Genomic DNA, 23,655 nt, shown 5'->3' with positions numbered 1-23,655 from the left:
CTCGGCTTTGTCAATTTTTGTACACAAACGTTTGGCAGATGTTCCAGACGTTCAGTCTTTTTGTCAGGCTCTGACCAGAATCAAGCCTGTGTTTAGACCAATTGCTCCACCCTGGAGTTTGAATTTAGTTCTTAATGTTCTTTAAGGAGTTCTGTTTGAACTCATGCATTCCATAGATATTAAGTTGTTATCTTGGAAAGTTTTGTTTTTGGTTGCTATTTCTTCTGCTCGTAGAGTTTCTGAGCTTTCAGCGTTACAATGTGACTCGCCTTACCTTATCTTTCATTCTGATAAGTTGGTTTTACGTACCAAACCTGGTTTCCTTCCTAAGGTTGTTTCTAATAGGAATATTAATCAGGAAATTGTTGTTCCTTCATTATGTCCTAACCCTTCTTCTAAGAAGGAGCGTATGTTGCATAACTTGGATGTGGTTCATGCCCTAAAGTTTTACTTGCAGGCGACTAAGGGTTTCTGTCAATCATCTTCATTATTCATTGTTTTTTCTGGAAAGCGTAGGGGTCAGAAAGCTACGGCTACCTCTTTTTTTTTTTTGGCTGAAGAGTATCATCCGTCTGGCATATGAGACTGCTGGACAGCGGCCTCCTGAAAGAATTACGGCTCATTCTACAAGGGCTGTGGCTTCCTCATGGGCATTTAAAAAAGATGCTTCTGTTGAGCAGATTTGCAAGGCTGCAACTTGGTCGTCTCTTCACACTTTTTACAGATTTTACAAATTTGATACTTTTGCTTCTTCTGAAGCTGTTTTTGGGAGAAAGGTTCTTCAAGGAGTGGTGCCTTCTGTTTAGGTTCCTGTCTTGTCCCTCCCTTTCATCTGTGCCCTGTAGCTTTGGTATTGTATCCCACAAGTAAGGATGAAATCCGTGGACTCGTCATATCTTGTAAAAGAAAAGGAAATGTATGCTTACCTGATAAATTTATTTATTTTACGATATATACGAGTCCACGGCCCACCCTGTCATTTCTAAGACAGGTATGTATTTATTTTTATTAAACTTCAGTCACCTCTGCACCTTTGGCTTTTCCTTTCTCTTCCTAACTTCGGTCGAATGACTGGAGGTGGAGGGGAGGGAGGAGCTATATATACAGCTCTGCTGTGGTGCTCTTTGCCACTTCCTGTTAGCAGGAGGATAAATCCCACAAGTAAGGATGAAATCCGTGGACTCGTTATATATCAAAAAAGAAATAAATTTATCAGGTAAGCATACATTTCCTTTTTATGTGTTTAATATTCTCTGTTGTATTATTGCCAAATATTAAATTCCGGAAAACCTAACACAAATATCTGATTGCCATATATTTACTTTATTAATATATCTGATAGAAGTTTGTAAAAACAAGTGATACACATGATTTCCATTTTTGTTCTTGTAAAAGATCAATAATATTTGTGCTACAGTTGGGGTACATAAGAAAAAGCTGTATGCCTACAGGGGTACTTGCTACAAAAAGGTTGAGAAACACTGGTCTAGAGGAGTGAATGGTATTATAGGGACATTCCGGTCACTGTTTTAGTGTTAATATTTTTCTCTGCACGTTCATGTGAAGCATAGCTGGATATTCTCAGTGCACCAGCAATTTAAATGCTGCAGCTGCTCAGATCACCAGTGGGGCTTGTATCATTTCAGCAATTAACAAATTGAGTCATTGCCAAATGATACCAGCACCTTAGGCTCTCTGAGCATGTGCTGTGTTTAAAATGCTGGTGCACTTTACTTATTAAATACACTTTTGATACAGCTATAGCTTTTATAAGAAGCCTTTTTGCTAATAGATGTATAATACAAAAATGCTTCTATTTAAAACTGAAATGCACCCATGTGGAATCTAATTTTGGCTGGAATGTCCCTTTAATATAGTGCGGAAGTCTATAGGACCCATGACGGTCATTAGCACACTGTTTTAATGTCCTCTGTAGATCAGTTCAGTTGGTTGGTGCACATTTTTCACTAGAATATGGATTTGGCAAACAAAGAATGAAAGTCTTTGATAAAGTGCTTTACTATATAATATGTGTAGACCATATTTGAGCATGCATATGTTGGAAAATGTAAAAAAAAAAAAGGTTATCTAGAATCAGTAATGCACAAATTACATCTGTAAAGATTACAAGACATGTCATTTTCTCCAACATAGGTGTGTCCGGTCCACGGCGTCATCCTTACTTGTGGGATATTCTCTTCCCCAACAGGAAATGGCAAAGAGCCCAGCAAAGCTGGTCACATGATCCCTCCTAGGCTCCGCCTACCCCAGTCATTCTCTTTGCCGTTGTACAGGCAACATCTCCACGGAGATGGCTTAGAGTTTTTTAGTGTTTAACTGTAGTTTTTTATTATTCAATCAAGAGTTTGTTATTTTGAAATAGTGCTGGTATGTACTATTTACTCAGAAACAGAAAAGAGATGAAGATTTCTGTTTGTATGAGGAAAATGATTTTAGCAACCGTAACTAAAATCCATGGCTGTTCCACACAGGACTGTTGAGAGCAATTAACTTCAGTTGGGGGAACAGTGTGCAGTCTCTTGCTGCTTGAGGTATGACACATTCTAACAAGACGATGTAATGCTGGAAGCTGTCATTTTCCCTATGGGATCCGGTAAGCCATGTTTATTACGATCGTAAATAAGGGCTTCACAAGGGCTTATTTAGACTGTAGACATTTCTGGGCTAAATCGATTCATTATTAACACATATTTAGCCTTGAGGAATCATTTTATCTGGGTATTTTGATATAATAATATAGGCAGGCACTGTATTAGACACCTTATTTCTTAGGGGCTTTCCCAAAGCATAAGCAGAGTCTCATTTTCGCGCCGGTGTGGCGCACTTGTTTTTGAGAGGCATGGCATGCAGTCGCATGTGAGAGGAGCTCTGATACTTAGAAAAGACTTTCTGAAGGCGTCATTGGTATCGTATTCCCCTTTGGGTTTGGTTGGGTCTCAGCAAAGCAGATACCAGGGACTGTAAAGGGGTTAAAGCTTAAAACGGCTCCGGTTCCGTTATTTTAAGGGTTAAAGCTTCCAAATTTGGTGTGCAATATTTTTAAGGCTTTAAGACACTGTGGTGAAAATTTGGTGAATTTTGAACAATTCCTTCATGTTTTTTCGCAATTGCAGTATTAAAGTGTGTTCAGTTTAAAATTTAAAGTGACAGTAACGGTTTTATTTTAAAACGTTTTTTGTACTTTCTTATCAAGTTTATGCCTGTTTAACATGTCTGAACTACCAGATAGACTGTGTTCTGAATGTGGGGAAGCCAGAATTCCTATTCATTTAAATAAATGTGATTTATGTGATAATGACAATGATGCCCAAGATGATTCCTCAAGTGAGGGGAGTAAGCATGGTACTGCATCATTCCCTCCTTCGTCTACACGAGTCTTGCCCACTCAGGAGGCCCCTAGTACATCTAGCGCGCCAATACTCCTTACTATGCAACAATTAACGGCTGTAATGGATAATTCTGTCAAAAACATTTTAGCCAAAATGAACCCTTGTCAGCGTAAGCGTGGCTGCTCTGTTTTAGTTACTGAAGAGCATGACGACGCTGATATTAATATCTCTGAAGGGCCCCTAACCCAATCTGAGGGGGCCAGGGAGGTTTTGTCTGAGGGAGAAATTACTGATTCAGGGAACATTTCTCATCAGGCTGAATCTGATGTGATTACATTTAAATTTAAGTTGGAACACCTCCGCATTTTGCTTAAGGAGGTATTATCCACTCTGGATGATTGTGAAAAGTTGGTCATCCCAGAGAAACTATGTAAAATGGACAAGTTCCTAGAGGTGCCGGGGCTCCCAGAAGCTTTTCCTATACCCAAGCGGGTGGCGGACATTGTTAATAAAGAATGGGAAAGGCCCGGTATTCCTTTCGTCCCTCCCCCCATATTTAAAAAATTGTTTCCTATGGTCGACCCCAGAAAAGACTTATGGCAGTCAGTCCCCAAGGTCGAGGGAGCGGTTTCTACTTTAAACAAACGCACCACTATACCCATAGAGGATAGTTGTGCTTTCAAAGATCCTATGGATAAAAAATTAGAAGGTTTGCTTAAAAAGATGTTTGTTCAGCAGGGTTACCTTCTACAACCCATTTCATGCATTGTCCCTGTCACTACAGCCGCATATTTCTGGTTTGATGAACTGATAAAGGTGCTCGATAGTGATTCTCCTCCTTATGAGGAGATTATGGACAGAATCAATGCTCTCAAATTGGCTAATTCTTTCACTCTAGACGCCACTTTGCAATTGGCTAGGTTAGCGGCTAAGAATTCTGGGTTTGCTATTGTGGCGCGCAGAGCGCTTTGGTTGAAATCTTGGTCGGCTGATGCGTCTTCCAAGAACAAGCTACTAAACATTCCTTTCAAGGGGAAAACGCTGTTTGGCCCTGACTTGAAAGAGATTATCTCTGATATCACTGGGGGTAAGGGCCACGCCCTTCCTCAGGATCGGCCTTTCAAGGCAAAAAATAGACCTAATTTTCGTCCCTTTCGTAAAAACGGACCAGCCCAAAGTGCTACGTCCTCTAAGCAAGAGGGTAATACTTCTCAAGCCAAGCCAGCTTGGAGACCAATGCAAGGCTGGAACAAGGGAAAGCAGGTCAAGAAACCTGCCACTGCTACCAAGACAGCATGAAATATTGGCCCCCGATCCGGGACCGGATCTGGTGGGGGGCAGACTCTCTCTCTTCGCTCAGGCTTGGGCAAGAGATGTTCTGGATCCTTGGGCGCTAGAAATAGTCTCCCAGGGTTATCTTCTAGAATTCAAGGGACTTCCCCCAAGGGGAAGGTTCCACAGGTCTCAGTTGTCTTCAGACCACATAAAAAGACAGGCGTTCTTACATTGTGTAGAAGACCTGTTAAAAATGGGAGTGATTCATCCTGTTCCATTAAGAGAACAAGGGATGGGGTTCTACTCCAATCTGTTCATAGTTCCCAAAAAAGAGGGAACGTTCAGACCAATCTTAGATCTCAAGATCTTAAACAAATTTCTCAAGGTCCCATCGTTCAAGATGGAAACCATTCGAACTATCCTTCCTTCCATCCAGGAAGGTCAATTCATGACCACGGTGGATTTAAAGGATGCGTATCTACATATTCCTATCCACAAGGAACATCATCGGTTCCTAAGGTTTGCATTCCTGGACAAACATTACCAGTTTGTGGCGCTTCCTTTCGGATTAGCCACTGCTCCAAGGATTTTCACAAAGGTACTAGGGTCCCTTCTAGCGGTGCTAAGACCAAGGGGCATTGCAGTAGTACCTTACCTGGACGACATTCTGATTCAAGCGTCGTCCCTCCCTCGAGCAAAGGCTCACACGGACATCGTCCTGGCCTTTCTCAGATCTCACGGCTGGAAAGTGAACGTGGAAAAGAGTTCACTATCCCCGTCAACAAGGGCTCCCTTCTTGGGAACAATTATAGACTCCTCAGAAATGAGGATTTTTCTAACAGAGGCCAGAAAAACAAAACTTCTGGACTCTTGTCGGATACTTCATTCCGTTCCTCTTCCTTCCGTAGCTCAGTGCATGGAAGTGATCGGGTTGATGGTAGCGGCAATGGACATAGTTCCTTTTGCGCGCATTCATCTAAGACCATTACAACTGTGCATGCTCAGTCAGTGGAATGGGGACTATACAGACTTGTCTCCAAAGATACAAGTAAATCAGAGGACCAGAGACTCACTCCGTTGGTGGCTGTCCCTGGACAACCTGTCACAAGGGATGACATTCCGCAGACCAGAGTGGGTCATTGTCACGACCGACGCCAGTCTGATGGGCTGGGGCGCGGTCTGGGGATCCCTGAAAGCTCAGGGTCTTTGGTCTCGGGAAGAATCTCTTCTACCGATAAATATTCTGGAACTGAGAGCGATATTCAATGCTCTCAAGGCTTGGCCTCAGCTAGCGAGGACCAAGTTCATACGGTTTCAATCAGACAACATGACGACTGTTGCGTACATCAACCATCAGGGGGGAACAAGGAGTTCCCTAGCGATGGAAGAAGTGACCAAGATTATTCTATGGGCGGAGTCTCACTCCTGCCACCTGTCTGCTATCCACATCCCGGGAGTGGAAAATTGGGAAGCGGATTTTCTGAGTCGTCAGACATTGCATCCGGGGGAGTGGGAACTCCATCCGGAAATCTTTGCCCAAGTCACTCAGCTGTGGGGCATTCCAGACATGGATCTAATGGCCTCTCGTCAGAACTTCAAAGTTCCCTCCTACGGGTCCAGATCCAGGGATCCCAAGGCGGCTCTAGTGGATGCACTAGTAGCACCTTGGACCTTCAAACTAGCTTATGTGTTCCCGCCGTTTCCTCTCATCCCCAGGCTGGTAGCCAGGATCAATCAGGAGAGGGCGTCGGTGATCTTGATAGCTCCTGCGTGGCCACGCAGGACTTGGTATGCAGATCTGGTGAATATGTCATCGGCTCCACCTTGGAAGCTACCTTTGAGACGAGACCTTCTTGTTCAGGGTCCGTTCGAACATCCGAATCTGGTTTCACTCCAGCTGACTGCTTGGAGATTGAACGCTTGATTTTATCGAAGCGAGGTTTCTCAGATTCTGTTATCGATACTCTTGTTCAGGCCAGAAAGCCTGTAACTAGAAAGATTTACCACAAAATTTGGAAAAAATATATCTGTTGGTGTGAATCTAAAGGATTCCCTTGGGACAAGGTTAAGATTCCTAGGATTCTATCCTTCCTTCAAGAAGGATTGGAAAAAGGATTATCGGCAAGTTCCCTGAAAGGACAGATTTCTGCCTTGTCGGTGTTACTTCACAAAAAGCTGGCAGCTGTGCCAGATGTTCAAGCCTTTGTTCAGGCTCTGGTTAGAATCAAGCCTGTTTACAAACCTTTGACTCCTCCTTGGAGTCTCAATTTAGTTCTTTCAGTTCTTCAGGGGGTTCCGTTTGAACCCTTACATTCCGTTGATATTAAGTTATTATCTTGGAAAGTTTTGTTTTTAGTTGCAATTTCTTCTGCTAGAAGAGTTTCAGAATTATCTGCTCTGCAGTGTTCTCCTCCTTATCTGGTGTTCCATGCAGATAAGGTGGTTTTACGTACTAAACCTGGTTTTCTTCCAAAAGTTGTTTCTAACAAAAACATTAACCAGGAGATTATCGTACCTTCTCTGTGTCCGAAACCAGTTTCAAAGAAGGAACGTTTGTTGCACAATTTGGATGTTGTTCGCGCTCTAAAATTCTATTTAGATGCTACAAAGGATTTTAGACAAACATCTTCCTTGTTTGTTGTTTATTCAGGTAAAAGGAGAGGTCAAAAAGCAACTTCTACCTCTCTCTCTTTTTGGATTAAAAGCATCATCAGATTGGCTTACGAGACTGCCGGACGGCAGCCTCCCGAAAGAATCACAGCTCATTCCACTAGGGCTGTGGCTTCCACATGGGCCTTCAAGAACGAGGCTTCTGTTGATCAGATATGTAGGGCAGCGACTTGGTCTTCACTGCACACTTTTACCAAATTTTACAAGTTTGATACTTTTGCTTCTTCTGAGGCTATTTTTGGGAGAAAGGTTTTGCAAGCCGTGGTGCCTTCCATTTAGGTGACCTGATTTGCTCCCTCCCTTCATCCGTGTCCTAAAGCTTTGGTATTGGTTCCCACAAGTAAGGATGACGCCGTGGACCGGACACACCTATGTTGGAGAAAACAGAATTTATGTTTACCTGATAAATTTCTTTCTCCAACGGTGTGTCCGGTCCACGGCCCGCCCTGGTTTTTTAATCAGGTCTGATAATTTATTTTCTTTAACTACAGTCACCACGGTACCATATGGTTTCTCCTATGCAAATATTCCTCCTTAACGTCGGTCGAATGACTGGGGTAGGCGGAGCCTAGGAGGGATCATGTGACCAGCTTTGCTGGGCTCTTTGCCATTTCCTGTTGGGGAAGAGAATATCCCACAAGTAAGGATGACGCCGTGGACCGGACACACCGTTGGAGAAAGAAATTTATCAGGTAAACATAAATTCTGTTTTTTGCATTAGTATGTCCCTTTAAGGACTCGATAATATACAATATAAAAGTGGAGTAGACTAAAAACAAAAAAAAATAAAAAAATTCAAAATCTGCAAGCTTCTACTTCATTTACAGAGTAAATCATAAACCATAAATATCTGTGATACAATGAAACCTAGGTTACAACATGGCAGCGCCTGGTGCTTTATGGACACTACAACTTAACATTTATGTTTTTAATCATTAAAAAGCTAATTTAAAAAACATGCATCTACGTATTATTCTCAGGATAATATTTTCTTTGAATGTAACATTCTATTGAGTATTAATTGTGTTGAAATGTCCTTTTAAAATGTTTGTTGTCAATATACATCAATTTTAAAATTTTCATTGAACCATATGTTTCTCCTGGGTTTTTTTTTTAGCTCTGGATGATAACATGTTTGTTAAGAGCTCCACTAAGGAGGAATGGATTGCACAAGGAGACTATTATGCCAACAACCAGTGTTGGAAGGTAAGTCCATTTACTTAGTTACTTCAGGTGTAGGCAAATCCTTGGCAATTGCACTATGGTGACGTCTCTCCATCTTCAGGTCCTGTGGTTGTTTGTATAACCTGCGCACTAATGCATGGTGATAAATGCCTAGAAAAACATCATAGAAATTGATTAAACTTTCCAGCTAACCGTTCTTCCCATATTTATTTCATACACTTCAAGGGTTTTTACTTTTAATAGATTGCTCAACAACTATTTAATTGCTGCGTCATCATACTTATTGTGCCTGCTTTTGCTGTAAAATACCTCCAGATAATTGTACTAGATTGCGTGTTCCTCTGTCATATTTAAATAAGCTTATTTAAATTTCTCCCTAAATGGCCACACACAAAAAGAGACCAGAAACTTGGATTTAATCAGGCTTTTCAAGGGTTCTTGTCTGAACTGCTCTTGAATTTAATTTATTTTGTAAATTATACTTATAAAATGAAAGTTAAATGATTTTAAAGTAATTCAATGCAGTGCTGGTATATGGTACAAGTTAAATATCCCTATACAGGGACATAATACCCATATGCTAAATCACTTGAAAGTGGGGCAGCATAACTATAAAAAGCTGTCAAGAAAATATCACCTGAACATCTTTATGTAAAAAAGGAAGATATTTCACCTCAAAATTTCTTAAGCTCACCAGAGTAAGTGCTCTGGTAACAGTTATGCTTCAGCTACTGTCCAGCTGCAAGTTGAAGAAAAATAAAACAATAGCCATTCAGCACCAGCTGTACTTAGGTTATGCTAAACTGTGATCTCATGAGATTTCACTGAAATCTTGTGAAATTTCATAGTAAACTTTCTTTACCTTAATAGTTTGCCAGATGCACACTCCCTTGCAAGTCCTGGGACTAGCATCCTGATTGGCTGCTTTAAGACCCTTTACAATAGGGTGTGAATACTTAGAACATTTTGAGGTAAATATCTTCTTTTTTTCATATAGATGTTCAGGTGATATTTTCTAGTCATATTTTTACAGCTATGCTTCATCACTGTAAATATACATCACTGGAAATATTTTTCCATCAATTATAGATGTACTGTATTTTGTGACGCATTAATTTTAAAATAATAATGTTTATAAAACTTTCATGTTTCCATGGATTCTTACGATATGGAGAAAAAATGATATGTAACTATGCAAGGCCAGATTACAATTGGTACGCTAAATATATTTTTCGCTCATGAACTAACCATCGTGCACCATTTTAATTTGGGCAGGTGTGCACACATATTACAAGTGAAAAGTGCATGAGCGAAACCCGATGCGTGCTAACTTCAGGACTTCCGATATTTTGCAACCACTTTAACTTCTCCCCATAGACAATGGAGTACGTTGATCAAAAAAAATCTAACCCAAATTTCTCCAACATAGGTGTGTCCGGTCCACGGCGTCATCCTTACTTGTGGGATATTCTCTTCCCCAACAGGAAATGGCAAAGAGCCCAGCAAAGCTGGTCACATGATCCCTCCTAGGCTCCGCCTACCCCAGTCATTCTCTTTGCCGTTGTACAGGCAACATCTCCACGGAGATGGCTTAGAGTTTTTTAGTGTTTAACTGTAGTTTTTATTATTCAATCAAGAGTTTGTTATTTTAAAATAGTGCTGGTATGTACTATTTACTCAGAAACAGAAAAGAGATGAAGATTTCTGTTTGTATGAGGAAAATGATTTTAGCACCGTAACTAAAATCCATGGCTGTTCCACACAGGACTGTTGAGAGCAATTAACTTCAGTTGGGGGAACAGTGTGCAGTCTCTTACTGCTTGAGGTATGACACATTCTAACAAGACGATGTAATGCTGGAAGCTGTCATTTTCCCTATGGGATCCGGTAAGCCATGTTTATTAAGATAGTAAATAAGGGCTTCACAAGGGCTTATTAAGACTGTAGACTTTTTCTGGGCTAAATCGATTCATTATTAACACATATTTAGCCTTGAGGAATCATTTATTCTGGGTATTTTGATATGATTATATCGGCAGGCACTGTTTTTGACACCTTATTCTTTAGGGGCTTTCCCTAATCATCGTCAGAGCCTCATTTTCGCGCCGGTATGGCGCACTTGTTTTTGAGGACAGCATGGCATGCAGCTGCATGTGTGTGGAGCTCTGATACATAGAAAAGTCTTTCTGAAGGCATCATTTGGTATCGTATTCCCCTTTGGGCTTGGTTGGGTCTCAGCAAAGCAGATTCCAGGGACTGTAAAGGGGTTAAATATAAAAACGGCTCCGGTTCCGTTATTTTAAGGGTTAAAGCTTCCAAATTTGGTGTGCAATACTTTTAAGGCTTTAAGACACTGTGGTGAAATTTTGGTGAATTTTGAACAATTCCTTCATACTTTTTCGCAATTGCAGTAATAAAGTGTGTTTAGTTTAAAATTTAAAGTGACAGTAACGGTTTTATTTTAAAACGTTTTTTGTGCTTTGTTATCAAGTTTATGCCTGTTTAACATGTCTGAACTACCAGATAGATTGTGTTCTGACTGTGGGGAAACCAAGGTTCCTTCTCATTTAACTATATGTATTTTATGTCATAAAAAAATTTAGTAAAAATGATGCCCAAGATGATTCCTCAAGTGAGGGGAGTAAGCATGGTACTGCATCATCCCCTCCTTCGTCTACACCAGTCTTGCCCATACAGGAGGCCCCTAGTACATCTAGTGCGCCAATACTCCTTACTATGCAACATTTAACGGCTGTAATGGATAATTCTATCAAAAACATTTTAGCCAATATGCCCACTTATCAGCGAAAGCGCGACTGCTCTGTTTTAGAAAATTCTGTAGAGCATGAGAACGCTGATGATATGGTTTCTGAAGGGCCCCTACACCAGTCTGAGGGGGCCAGGGAGGTTTTGTCTGAGGGAGAAATTTCAGATTCAGGAAACATTTCTCAACAAGCTGAACCTGATGTGATTACTTTTAAATTTAAGTTGGAACATCTCCGCGCTCTGCTTAAGGAGGTGTTATCCAATTTGGATGATTGTGATTATCTGGTCATTCCAGAACCACTATGTAAAATGGAAAAGTTCTTAGAGGCCCCGGGGCCCCCCGAAGCTTTTCCTATATCCAAGCGGGTGGCGTACATTGTTAGTAAAGAATGGGACAGGCCCGGTATACCTTTAGTACCTCCCCCCATATTTATAAAATTGTTTTCCTATAGTCGACCCCAGAAAGGACTGATGGCAGACAGTCCCCAAGGTCGAGGGGGCGGTTTCTACTCTACACAAGCGCGCCACTATACCCATAGAAGATAGTTGTGCTTTCCAAGATCCTATGGATAAAAAATTAGAAGGTCTGCTAAAGATGTTTGTTCAGCAAGGTTCCCTTCTACAACCAATTGCATGCATTGTCCCTGTCACTGCAGCCGCGTGTTTCTAGTTTGATGAGCTAGGAAAGGCGATTATTAGTAATTCTTCTTCTTATGAGGAGATTATGGAAGAATTCGTGCTCTTAAATTGGCTAATTCTTTCACCCTAGACGCCACCTTGCAATTGGCTAGGTTAGCGGCGAAAAAATTCTGGGTTTGCTATTGTGGCGCAGAGCGCTTTGGTTAAAATCTTGGGCAGCGGATGCGTCTTCCAAGAACAAATTGCTTGACATTCCTTTCAAGGGGAAAACACTCTTTGGCCCTGACTTGAAAGAGATTATCTCTGATATCACTGGGGGCAAGGGCCACGCCCTTCCTCAGGATAGGTCTTTTCAAGACCAAAAATAAACCTAAGTTTCGTCCCTTTCGCAGAAACGGATCAGCCCCAAGGGCTACGTCCTCTAAGCAGGAAGGTAATACTTCTCAAGCCAATCCAGCCTGGAGACCTATGCAAGGCTGGAACAAAGGAAAGCAGGCCAGGAAACCTGCCACTGCTACCAAGACAGCATGAAATGCGGGCCCCCGATCCGGGACCGGATCTGGTGGGGGGCAGACTCTCTCTCTTCGCTCAGGCTTGGGCAAGAGATGTTCTGGATCCTTGGGCGCTAGAAATAGTCTCCCAAGGTTATTCTCTGGAGTTCTAGGGGCTTCCTCCAAGGGGGAGGTTCCACAGGTCTCAGTTGTCTTCAGACCACATAGGAAGACAGGCATTCTTACATTGGGTAGAAGACCTGCTAAAAATGGGAGTGATTCATCCTGTTCCATTAGGAGAACAAGGGATGGGGTTCTACTCCAATCTGTTCATAGTTCCCAAAAAAGAGGGAACGTTCAGACCAATCTTAGATCTCAAGATCTTGAACAAGTTTCTCAAGGTTCCATCGTTCAAGATGGAAACCATTCGAACACTTCTTCCTTCCATCCAGGAAGGTCAATTCATGACCAAGGTGGATTTCAAGGATGCGTATCTACATATTCCTATCCACAAGGAACATCATCGGTTCCTAAGGTTTGCATTCCTGGACAAGCATTTCCAGTTCGTGGCGTTTTCTTTCGGATTAGCCACTGCTCTTAGGATTTTCTCATAGGTACTAGGGTCCCTTCTGGCGGTGCTAAGACCAAGGGGCATTGCTGTAGTACCTTACTTGGACGACATTCTGATTCGAGCGTCGTCCCTTCCTCAAGTAAAGGCTCACACGGACATTGTCCTGGCCTTTCTCAGATCTCACGGATGGAAAGTGAACGTGGAAAAGAGTTCTCTATCTCCGTCAACGAGGGTTCCCTTCTTGGGAACTATAATAGACTCCTTAGAAATGAGGATTTTTCTGACAGAAGCCAGAAAAACAAAACTTCTAGACTCTTGTCGGATACTTCATTCCGTTCCTCTTCCTTCCATAGCGCAGTGCATGGAAGTGATAGGTTTGATGGTAGCGGCAATGGACATAGTTCCTTTTGTGCGCATTCATCTAAGACCATTACAACTGTTCATGCTCAGTCAGTGGAATGGGGACTATTCAGACTTGTCTCCGAAGATACAAGTAAATCAGAGGACCAGAGACTCATTCCGTTGGTGGCTGTCCCTGGACAACCTGTCACAAGGGATGACCTTCCGCAGACCAGAGTGGGTCATTGTCACGACCGACGCCAGTCTGATGGGCTGGGGCGCGGTCTGGGGATCCCTGAAAGCTCAGGGTCTTTGGTCTCGGGTAGAATCTCTTCTACCGATAAATATTCTGGAACTGAGAGCGATATTCAATGCTCTCAAAGCTTGGCCTCAGCTAGCGAGGGCCAAGTTCATACATCAACCATCAGGGGGGAACAAGGAGTTCCCTAGCGATGGAAGAAGTGACCAAAATCATTCTATGGGCGGAGTCTCACTCCTGCCACCTGTCTGCTATCCACATCCCAGGAGTGGAAAATTGGGAAGCGGATTTTCTGAGTCGTCAGACATTGCATCCGGGGGAGTGGGAACTCCATCCGGAAATCTTTGCCCAAGTCACTCAACCGTGGGGCATTCCAGACATGGATCTGATGGCCTCTCGTCAGAACTTCAGAGTTCCTTACTACGGGTACAGATCCAGGGATCCCAAGGCGGCTCTAGTGGATGCACTAGTAGCACCTTGGACCTTCAAACTAGCTTATGTGTTCCCGCCGTTTCCTCTCATCCCCAGGCTGGTAGCCAGGATCAATCAGGTGAGGGCGTCGGTGATTTTGATAGCTCCTGCGTGGCCACGCAGGACTTGGTATGCAGATCTGGTGAATATGTCATCGGCTCCACCATGGAAGCTACCTTTGAGACGAGACCTTCTTGTTCTAGGTCCGTTCGACCCACTCCAGCTGACTGCTTGGAGATTGAACGCTTGATCTTATCAAAGCGAGGGTTCTCAGATTCTGTTATTAATACTCTTGTTCAGGCCTGAAAGCCTGTAACCAGAAAAATTACCACATAATTTGGTATATCTGTTGGTGTGAATCTGCAGGATTCCCTTGGGACAAGGTTAAGATTCCTAAGAGTCTATCCTTCCTTCGAGAAGGATTGGAAAAAGGATTATCTGCAAGTTCCTTGATGGGACAGATTTCTGCCTTGTCTGTGTTACTTCACAAAAAGCTGGCAGCTGTGCCAGATGTTCTAGCCTTTGTTCAGGCTCTGGTTAGAATCAAGCCTGTTTACAAAATTTTGACTCCTCCTTGGAGTCTCAACCTAGTTCTTTCAGTTCTTCAGGGGGTTCCGTTTGAACCCTTACATTCCGTTGATATTAAGTTATTATCTTGGAAAGTTTTGTTTTTGGTTGCAATTTCTTCTGCTAGAAGAGTTTCAGAATTATCTGCTCTGCAGTGTTCTTCTCCTTATCTGGTGTTCCATGCAGATAAGGTGGTTTGCGTACTAAACCTGGTTTTCTTCCAAAAGTTGTTTCTAACAAAAACATTAACCAGGAGATAGTTGTGCCTTCTTTGTGTCCTAATCCAGTTTCAAAGAAGGAACGTTTGTTGCACAATTTGGATGTAGTTCGTGCTCTCAAATTTTACTTAGCAGCTACTAAGGATTTCAGACAAACTTTGTCTTTGTTTGTTGTTTATTCTGGTAAACGGAGAGGTCAAGAAGCAACTTCTACCTCTCTCTCCTTCTGGATTAAAAGCATTATCCGATTGGCTTATGAGACTGCCGGACGGCAGCCTCCTGAAAGAATCACAGCTCACTCCACTAGGGCTGTGGCTTCCACATGGGCCTTCAAGAACGAGGCTTCTGTTGATCAGATATGTAAGGCAGCGACTTGGTCTTCACTGCACACTTTTTCTAAATTTTACAAATTTGATACTTTTGCTTCTTCTGAGGCTATTTTTGGGAGAAAGGTTTTGCAAGCCGTGGTGCCTTCCATTTAGGTGACCTGATTTGCTCCCTCCCTTCATCCGTGTCCTAAAGCTTTGGTATTGGTTCCCACAAGTAAGGATGACGCCGTGGACCGGACACACCTATGTTGGAGAAAACAGAATTTATGTTTACCTGATAAATTACTTTCTCCAACGGTGTGTCCGGTCCACGGCCCGCCCTGGTTTTTTTAATCAGGTCTGATAATTTATTTTCTTTAACTACAGTCACCACGGTAACATATGGTTTCTCCTATGCAAATATTCCTCCTTAACGTCGGTCGAATGACTGGGGTAGGCGGAGCCTAGGAGGGATCATGTGACCAGCTTTGCTGGGCTCTTTGCCATTTCCTGTTGGGGAAGAGAATATCCCACAAGTAAGGATGACACCGTGGACCGGACACACCGTTGGAGAAAGTAATTTATCAGGTAAACATAAATTCTGTTATTAATCAAAAACTGTATATATGAGCCTAACACGTTAATGTATTTTTGATGTGTTTGGTGCACTTTTTTTTTTTTTTTTTTAAACCCTTACACTTTACTCTTCTTTTGCGCTAACCCGATGAGCTTACATTTTGTTTGCGATTGAGCACATCCGTTTACTTTCAACTTGTAATACTCGCGCAAGTTAGCACGGTTGCGATATTGCTCATGGCGTCCTACACTAATAATAGCGCACTTGCAATGTAGTAAAGTATTCTAGATGACAAATCTAAATCGTACTGTGCACTATGGGATTACCGTCCCATGAAGACTGAGCAAATTCTTTTACTATGTAGTATGTATGTATTACTAGTTCATGAAGATGTAGACTACATGACTAAATATCTTTATTTACAGGTTGCAGCCAAGTGTTACCAGAAGGGCGGGGAAAGCGACAAAGAGACACTTGCATTTGCTCATGATGAAGTTTTAACATTACAAGCTAAAAAAATCAGCCAAAGGTGAAATCATTTCCTATATTAAAAGCATTAAATATCTATCAATCGATCGATCGATCATACATTTTTATTTTTTTTGCAATTGCACTTATAAGAATTTTCCATGCTTTATATTTCTTCAGGGAAAGGCAAATGGAATATTTGAGACTTGCTAAAACCTACTTGGAATGCAAAGAACCAAAACTTGCTCTGAAATGCCTAACATTCGCTAAAGAGTTTCGTCTATGTGCAGAACTCTGCAAGAAACTGGAAAAGGTACAGCTATACTAAAACGGAGTGCTCCTCAAATACCTGATAATTATTGATTTTTCTGTCCCTTTAGATGTAAAATAGAGGTAAGAATTGAATAATTTATGTTCACACACAAGCCTAAACATATTGGTGATGGCTATGGGGTATATTTATTAAGTTGCTATGTGATGCAGGTTTGCATAATAATTTTCTTCTCCGCCACCTCAAGAGTGGCGAGATCAATCACCCCAACACTCACTTATTAGGGGTGATTGTTATTCCCTGCTCTAGCGCAATTGGTTGGGCCGAAGCAGGGACGGCATTGCACAAGAATCCTCTTGTGCAAATGTTAAATTTCACCCTGCAATGAAAAATTACAAGTGGACAGGCTCACTACTCTTGTGAACCTGCAGGGGCGATAAATCTTCCCCAATAGCTGACGTCTAACTGGTTGGGAGGTAAACTGAGTTTGATAAAAATATAATTAAACAGCCTGTTGTTGTTATTAAGCCAAAATATCAAAGAAATATTTGGATGACAGAGTATTAAATACGTGTGGCATTGTTGCTAGCTAAATACTTAAAGTGAAGGTAAACTTTGGTGAATGAAAGCCCGTTTTTCCAACATTGGTGTGTCCGGTCCACGGCGTCATCCATAACTTGTGGGAATATTCTCTTCCCCAACAGGAAATGGCAAAGAGCTCCGCCCCCCCCCCCCCCCCCAGTCATTCTCTTTGCCGCTCTGAACAAGTAGCATCTCCACGGAGATGGTGAAGAGTATGTGGTGTTTAGTTGTAGTTTTTTATTCTTCTATCAAGAGTTTGTTATTTTAAAATAGTGCTGGTATGTACTATTTACTCTGAAACAGAAAGAGATGAAGAGTTCTGTTTAAAAGAGGAGTATGATTTTAGCAGCAGTAACTAAAATCGATTGCTGTTCCCACACAGGACTGTTGAGCTGAGAGAACTTCAGTTGGGGGGAACAGTTTGCAGACTTTTCTGCTCAAGGTATGACTAGCCATTTTTCTAACAAGACTGTGTAATGCTGGAAGGCTGTCATTTTTCCCTCATGGGGATCGGTAAGCCATTTTCTTAGACTCAAACAGAATAAAGTGCTTATTATGGGCTATAAACTGGTAGACACTTTTAGGGGCTAAATCAATTGCTTTATTTAAGTATTATATGCAGTTTGAAGTTGAATTTCACACTTTTCTAATATTGGGGAACGTTTTTAGCGCCAGGCACTTGTTAAGACACCTTCCCAGTCAGGAAGGGCCTTTCTCTGTAGTAGGCAGAGCCTCATTTTCGCGCCATTATTGCGCAGTTACTTTTGAGTACAGTACATGCAGCTGCATGTGTGAGGGTCTGGTATCCATTGAAAACGTTCCTAGAAGGCTTCAATTGGTATCGTATACCCCCCTGGGATTGGTGAAGTCGCAGCAAAGGCTGTGGCTGGGACTGTAAGGGGGTTAAAATTGCAAACGGCTCCGGTTTCCACATTTTAAGGGTTAACAGCTTGAAAATTGGGGTGCAATACTTTGAATGCATTAAGACACTGTGGTGAAAATTTGGTAAAGATTGGATAATTCCTTCATAGTTTTTCACATATTCAGTAATAAAGTGTGCCCTGTTTAACATTTAAAGAGACAGTAACGGTTTTGTTTTAAAACGTTTTTTGTGCTTTATTAACCAGTTTAAGCCTGTTTAACATGTCTGCACCTTCAGATAGATCATGTTCTGTATGTATGGAAGCCAATGTGGTTCCCCCTTCAAATATGTGTGATAATTGTGCCATAGCGTCCAAACAAAGTAAGGACAGTACTGTCACAAATAGTAAAGTTGCCCAGTATGATTCCTCAGATGAAGGAAGTAGACATAGTTCTACATCATCTCCTTCTGTGTCTATACCAGTTATGCCCGCGCAGGCGACCCCTAGTACTTCTAGCGCGCCAATGCTTGTTACTATGCAACAGTTGACGGCAGTAATGGATAACTCCATAGCTAATATTTTATCCAAAATGCCAGCATTTCAGAGAAAGCGCGATTGCTCTGTTTTAAACACTGTAGAGCAGGAGGGCGCTGATGATCATTTTTCTGTCATACCCTCACACCAATCTGAAGGGGCAGTGAGGGAGGGTTTGTCAGATGGGGAAATTTCTGATACAGGAAGAATTTCTCAGCAGGCAGAACCTGATGTTGTGACATTTAAATTTAAATTAGAGCGCATTACTTAAGGAGGTGCTATCTACTCTGGATGATTGTGACAATCTGGTCATCCCAGAAAAATTGTGCAAGATGGACAAGTTCCTTGAGGTCCCGGTGCACCCTGATGCTTTTCCGATACCTAAACGGGTAGCGGACATAGTGAATAAGGAGTGGGAGAAGCCAGGCATACCTTTTGTCCCTCCTCCTATATTTAAGAAATTGTTCCCTATGGTCGACCCCAGGAAGGACACATGGCAAACAGTCCCTAAGGTCGAGGGGGCGGTTTCTACACTAGCCAAGCGCACGACCATTCCTATTGAGGACAATTGTGCTTTCAAAGATCCTATGGATAAAAAATTGGAGGGTTTGCTTAAAAAGATTTTTGTACAGCAAGGTTACCTCCTTCAACCTATTTCGTGCATTATTCCTGTCACTACAGCGGCGTGGTTCTGGTTCGAGGAACTGGAAAAGTCGCTCAGTAGGGAGACTCCATATGAGGAAGTCATGGACAGAATTCACACACTTAAGTTAGCTAATTCCTTTATTTTAGACGCCGCTTTGCAGTTAGCGAGGTTAGCGGCGAAAAATTCAGGGTTTGCAATTGTGGCGCGCAGAGCGCTCTGGCTAAAGTCTTGGTCGGCGGATGTATCTTCCAAGACAAAATTGCTTAATATCCCTTTCAAAGGTAAGACCCTTTTTGGGCCAGAATTGAAAGAGATTATTTCAGACATCACTGGGGGGAAAGGGCCATGCCCTCCCACAAGATAAACCTTTCAAGGCTAAAAATAAGTCCAATTTTCGTTCCTTTCGCAATTTCAGGAACGGACCGGCTTCCAACTCGGCAGCCTCTAGACAAGAGGGTAACGCTTCCCAGACTAAACCAGCTTGGAAACCAATGCAAGGCTGGAACGAGGGTAAACAGGCCAAGAAGCCTGCTGCTGCTACCAAAACAGCATGAAGGAGTAGCCCCCGATCCGGGACCGGATCTAGTAGGGGGCAGACTCTCTCTCTTCGCTCAGGCTTGGGCAAGAGATGTTCAGGATCCCTGGGCACTAGAAATAGTCTCTCAGGGTTATCTTCTGGAATTCAAGGAACTACCCCCAAGGGGAAGGTTCCACATGTCTCACTTATTTTCAAACCAAATAAAGAGACAGGCATTCTTACATTGTGTAGAAGACCTGTTAAAGATGGGAGTGATACACCCAATTCCAACTGTGGAACAAGGTCAGGGGTTTTACTCAAATCTGTTTGTAGTTCCCAAAAAAAAGGGAACTTTCAGACCAATTCTGGATTTAAAAATTCTAAACAAATTTCTCAGAGTTCCATCGTTCAAAATGGAAACCATTCGAACAATTTTACCTACAATCCAGGAGGGTCAATTTATGACTACCGTGGATTTAAAGGATGCGTATCTACATATTCCTATCCACAAAGATCATCATCAGTTCCTAAGGTTCGCCTTTCTGGACAAGCATTACCAGTTCGTGGCTCTCCCATTCGGGCTAGCCACTGCTCCAAGGATTTTCACAAAGGTGCTAGGGTCCCTTCTAGCGGTTCTAAGACCAAGGGGTATTGCAGTGGCACCTTATCTGGACGACATTCTAATCCAAGCGTCGTCTCTTTCCAAAGCAAGGGCTCATACAGACATTGTTCTAGCCTTTCTCAGATCTCACGGGTGGAAGGTGAACGTAGAAAAGAGTTCCCTGTCTCCGTCGACAAGAGTTCCCTTCTTGGGAACAATAATAAATTCTTTAGAAATGAAGATCTTCCTGACAGAAGTCAGAAAGTCAAAGCTTCTAAACGCTTGTCAAGTTCTTCACTCTATTCTGCAGCCTTCCATAGCTCAGTGCATGGAAGTAGTAGGGTTGATGGTTGCAGCAATGGACATAGTTCCTTTTACTCGAATTCATCTAAGACCATTACAACTGTGCATGCTCAAGCAGTGGAATGGGGACTATACAGACTTGTCTCCAATGATTCAGGTAGACCAGATGACCAGAGACTCACTCCGTTGGTGGTTGACCCAGGATCACCTGTCCCAGGGAATGAGTTTCCGCAGACCAGAGTGGGTCATTGTCACGACCGACGCCAGTCTATTAGGCTGGGGCGCGGTCTGGGATTCCCTGAAAGCTCAGGGTCTATGGTCTCGGGAAGAGTCTCTTCTCCCGATAAACATTCTGGAACTGAGAGCGATATTCAATCCTCTCCGGGCTTGGCCTCAACTAGCGAAGGCCGGATTCATAAGATTCCAGTCAGACAACATGACGACTGTAGCTTACATCAACCATCAGTGGGGAACAAGGAGTTCCTTGGCGATGAGAGAGGTGTCCAAAATCATCAAATGGGCGGAGGATCACTCCTGCCACCTATCTGCAATCCACATCCCAGGAGTAGACAACTGGGAGGCGGATTATCTGAGTCGTCAGACTTTCCATCCGGGGGAGTGGGAACTTCACCCGGAGGTGTTTGCCCAGTTGACTCAATTATGGGGCATTCCAGACATGGATCTGATGGCGTCTCGTCAGAACTTCAAGGTTCCTTGCTACAGGTCCAGATCCAGGGATCCCAAGGCGACTCTAGTGGATGCATTAGTGGCGCCTTGGTCGTTCAACCTAGCTTATGCGTTTCCACCGTTCCCTCTCCTTCCCAGGCTCGTAGCCAGGATCAAACAGGAGAAGGCCTCAGTGATTCTGTTAGCTCCTGCGTGGCCACGCAGGACTTGGTATGCAGACCTGGTGAATATGTCATCGGCTCCACCATGGAAGCTACCTTTGAGACTGGATCTTCTAGTACAAGGTCCATTCGAACATCCAAATCTAGTTTTTCTCCAGCTGACTGCTTGGAGATTGAACGCTTGATTTTATCCAAGCGCGGGTTTTCAGATTCAGTGATAGATACTCTGGTCCAAGCCAGAAAACCTGTGACTAGAAAGATTTACCATAAAATATGGAAAAGATATATCTGTTGGTGTGAATCCAAGGGATTCTCCTGGAGTAAGATTAAAATTCCCAGGATCCTCTCCTTTCTCCAAGAAGGTTTGGATAAGGGATTGTCAGCGAGTTCCCTAAAAGGACAGATTTCTGCTTTATCTGTCTTGTTACACAAACGACTGGCAGCTGTGCCAGATGTACAAGCTTTTGTACAGGCTTTGGTCAGAATCAAGCCTGTTTACAGACCCTTGACTCCTCCCTGGAGTCTAAATTTAGTTCTTTCAGTTCTTCAAGGGGTTCCATTTGAACCCTTACATTCCATAGATATCAAGTTACTATCTTGGAAAGTTCTGTTTTTGGTTGCTATTTCTTCTGCTAGAAGAGTTTCTGAATTATCTGCTTTGCAGTGTGATCCACCCTATCTGGTGTTCCATTCAGATAAGGTTGTTTTGCGTACCAAGCCTGGTTTTCTTCCAAAAGTTGTTTCCAACAAGAATATCAACCAGGAAATAGTTGTTCCTTCTTTGTGTCCGAATCCAGTTTCAAAGAAGGAACGTTTGTTACACAATTTAGATGTAGTCCATGCTTTAAAGTTCTATTTAGAAGCAACAAAGGATTTCAGACAAACTTCTTCTTTGTTTGTCGTTTATTCTGGTAAGAGGAGAGGACAAAAAGCTACTGCTACCTCTCTTTCTTTCTGGCTGAAAAGCATCATCCGATTGGCTTATGAGACTGCCGGACGGCAGCCTCCTGAACGAATCACAGCTCACTCTACTAGGGCTGTGGCTTCCACTTGGGCCTTTAAGAACAAGGCTTCTGTTGATCAGATATGTAAGGCAGCGACTTGGTCTTCTCTGCACACTTTTGCCAAATTCTACAAATTTGATACTTTTGCTTCTTCGGAGGCTATTTTTGGGAGAAAGGTTTTGCAAGCCGTGGTGCCTTCTGTTTAGGTAACCTGATTTGCTCCCTCCCTTCATCCGTGTCCTAAAGCTTTGGTATTGGTTCCCACAAGTTATGGATGACGCCGTGGACCGGACACACCAATGTTGGAGAAAATAGAATTTATGCTTACCTGATAAATTACTTTCTCCAACGGTGTGTCCGGTCCATGGCCCGCCCTGGTTTTTTTAATCAGGTTTGAAAAATTTCTTTCTCTATACACTACAGTCACCACGGCACCCTATAGTTTCTCCTTTTTTTCTCCTAACCGTCGGTCGAATGACTGGGGGGGCGGAGCCTGGGAGGGACTATATGGACAGCTTTTGCTGTGCTCTTTGCCATTTCCTGTTGGGGAAGAGAATATTCCCACAAGTTATGGATGACGCCGTGGACCGGACACACCGTTGGAGAAAGTAATTTATCAGGTAAGCAAAAATTCTGTTTTCTCTTGTAAGATGTATCAAGTCCACGGATTCATCCATACTTGTGGGATATTCTCCTTCCCAACATGAAGTGGCAGAGAGAGCACCCACATCAGAGCTGTCTATATAGCTCCTCCCTTAGCTCCACCCCCAGTCATTCTCTCTGCCTGCTTAACTGCTAGGAAGGGCAAAGTGAGTGTGGTGACAAAAATGTTAGTTTTTATTTTCTCAAGCAAAAGTTTGTTATTTTAAATGGTACTGGTGTGTACTATTTACTCTCTGGCAGAAAAGGGATGAAGATTTCTGCAAGGAGGATGATGATCTTAGCATTTTGTAACTAAGATACACTGCTGTTCTCACAAGGGCTGAAGAGTACAGGAAAACTTCAGTTGGGGGAACAGTTTGCAGGTTAAACTGCATTAAGGTATGTTCAGTCTATTTTTTTCTAGACAGACTGTGTTATTTCTAGAAAAGGCTGGCAATATCCCCATGAGGGAAAGGTAAGCTGTATTCAGTAAAAGTGAATGAACTGTGGACTCTCTCTAAGAGTCTTAAAAAAATTTTGAAGGCCTGCTAGGGTCCCTTTTGGCGGTTCTAAGACTGCAGGGTATAGCAGTGGCGCCTTATCTAGACGACATCTTAATTCAGGCGTCGACTTTCCAGCTAGCCAAGTCTCACACGGACAACGTGTTGGCTTTTCTGAGATCTCACGGGT

The 23,655-nt window shown here is 42.7% G+C and overlaps 1 protein-coding gene across 1 annotated transcript in view; it reads left to right on the top strand.

Moving 5' to 3' along the window:
- Positions 1-23,655, top strand: part of LOC128660548 (TPR and ankyrin repeat-containing protein 1-like) — a 327,764-nt gene that overhangs the window by 201,615 nt on the left and 102,494 nt on the right. Inside the window, 3 exon segments of the mRNA XM_053714460.1 lie at positions 8,413-8,501; positions 16,112-16,215; positions 16,335-16,467. Of these exon segments, the coding sequence (XP_053570435.1) occupies positions 8,413-8,501; positions 16,112-16,215; positions 16,335-16,467 (326 nt within the window).

Source organism: Bombina bombina, chromosome 5 (assembly GCF_027579735.1).
Source record: "Bombina bombina isolate aBomBom1 chromosome 5, aBomBom1.pri, whole genome shotgun sequence".
NCBI lineage: Eukaryota > Metazoa > Chordata > Amphibia > Anura > Bombinatoridae > Bombina > Bombina bombina.
Note: the sequence above shows the minus strand (reverse complement) of the source record. Positions and strands in the feature narration are given on the sequence as shown.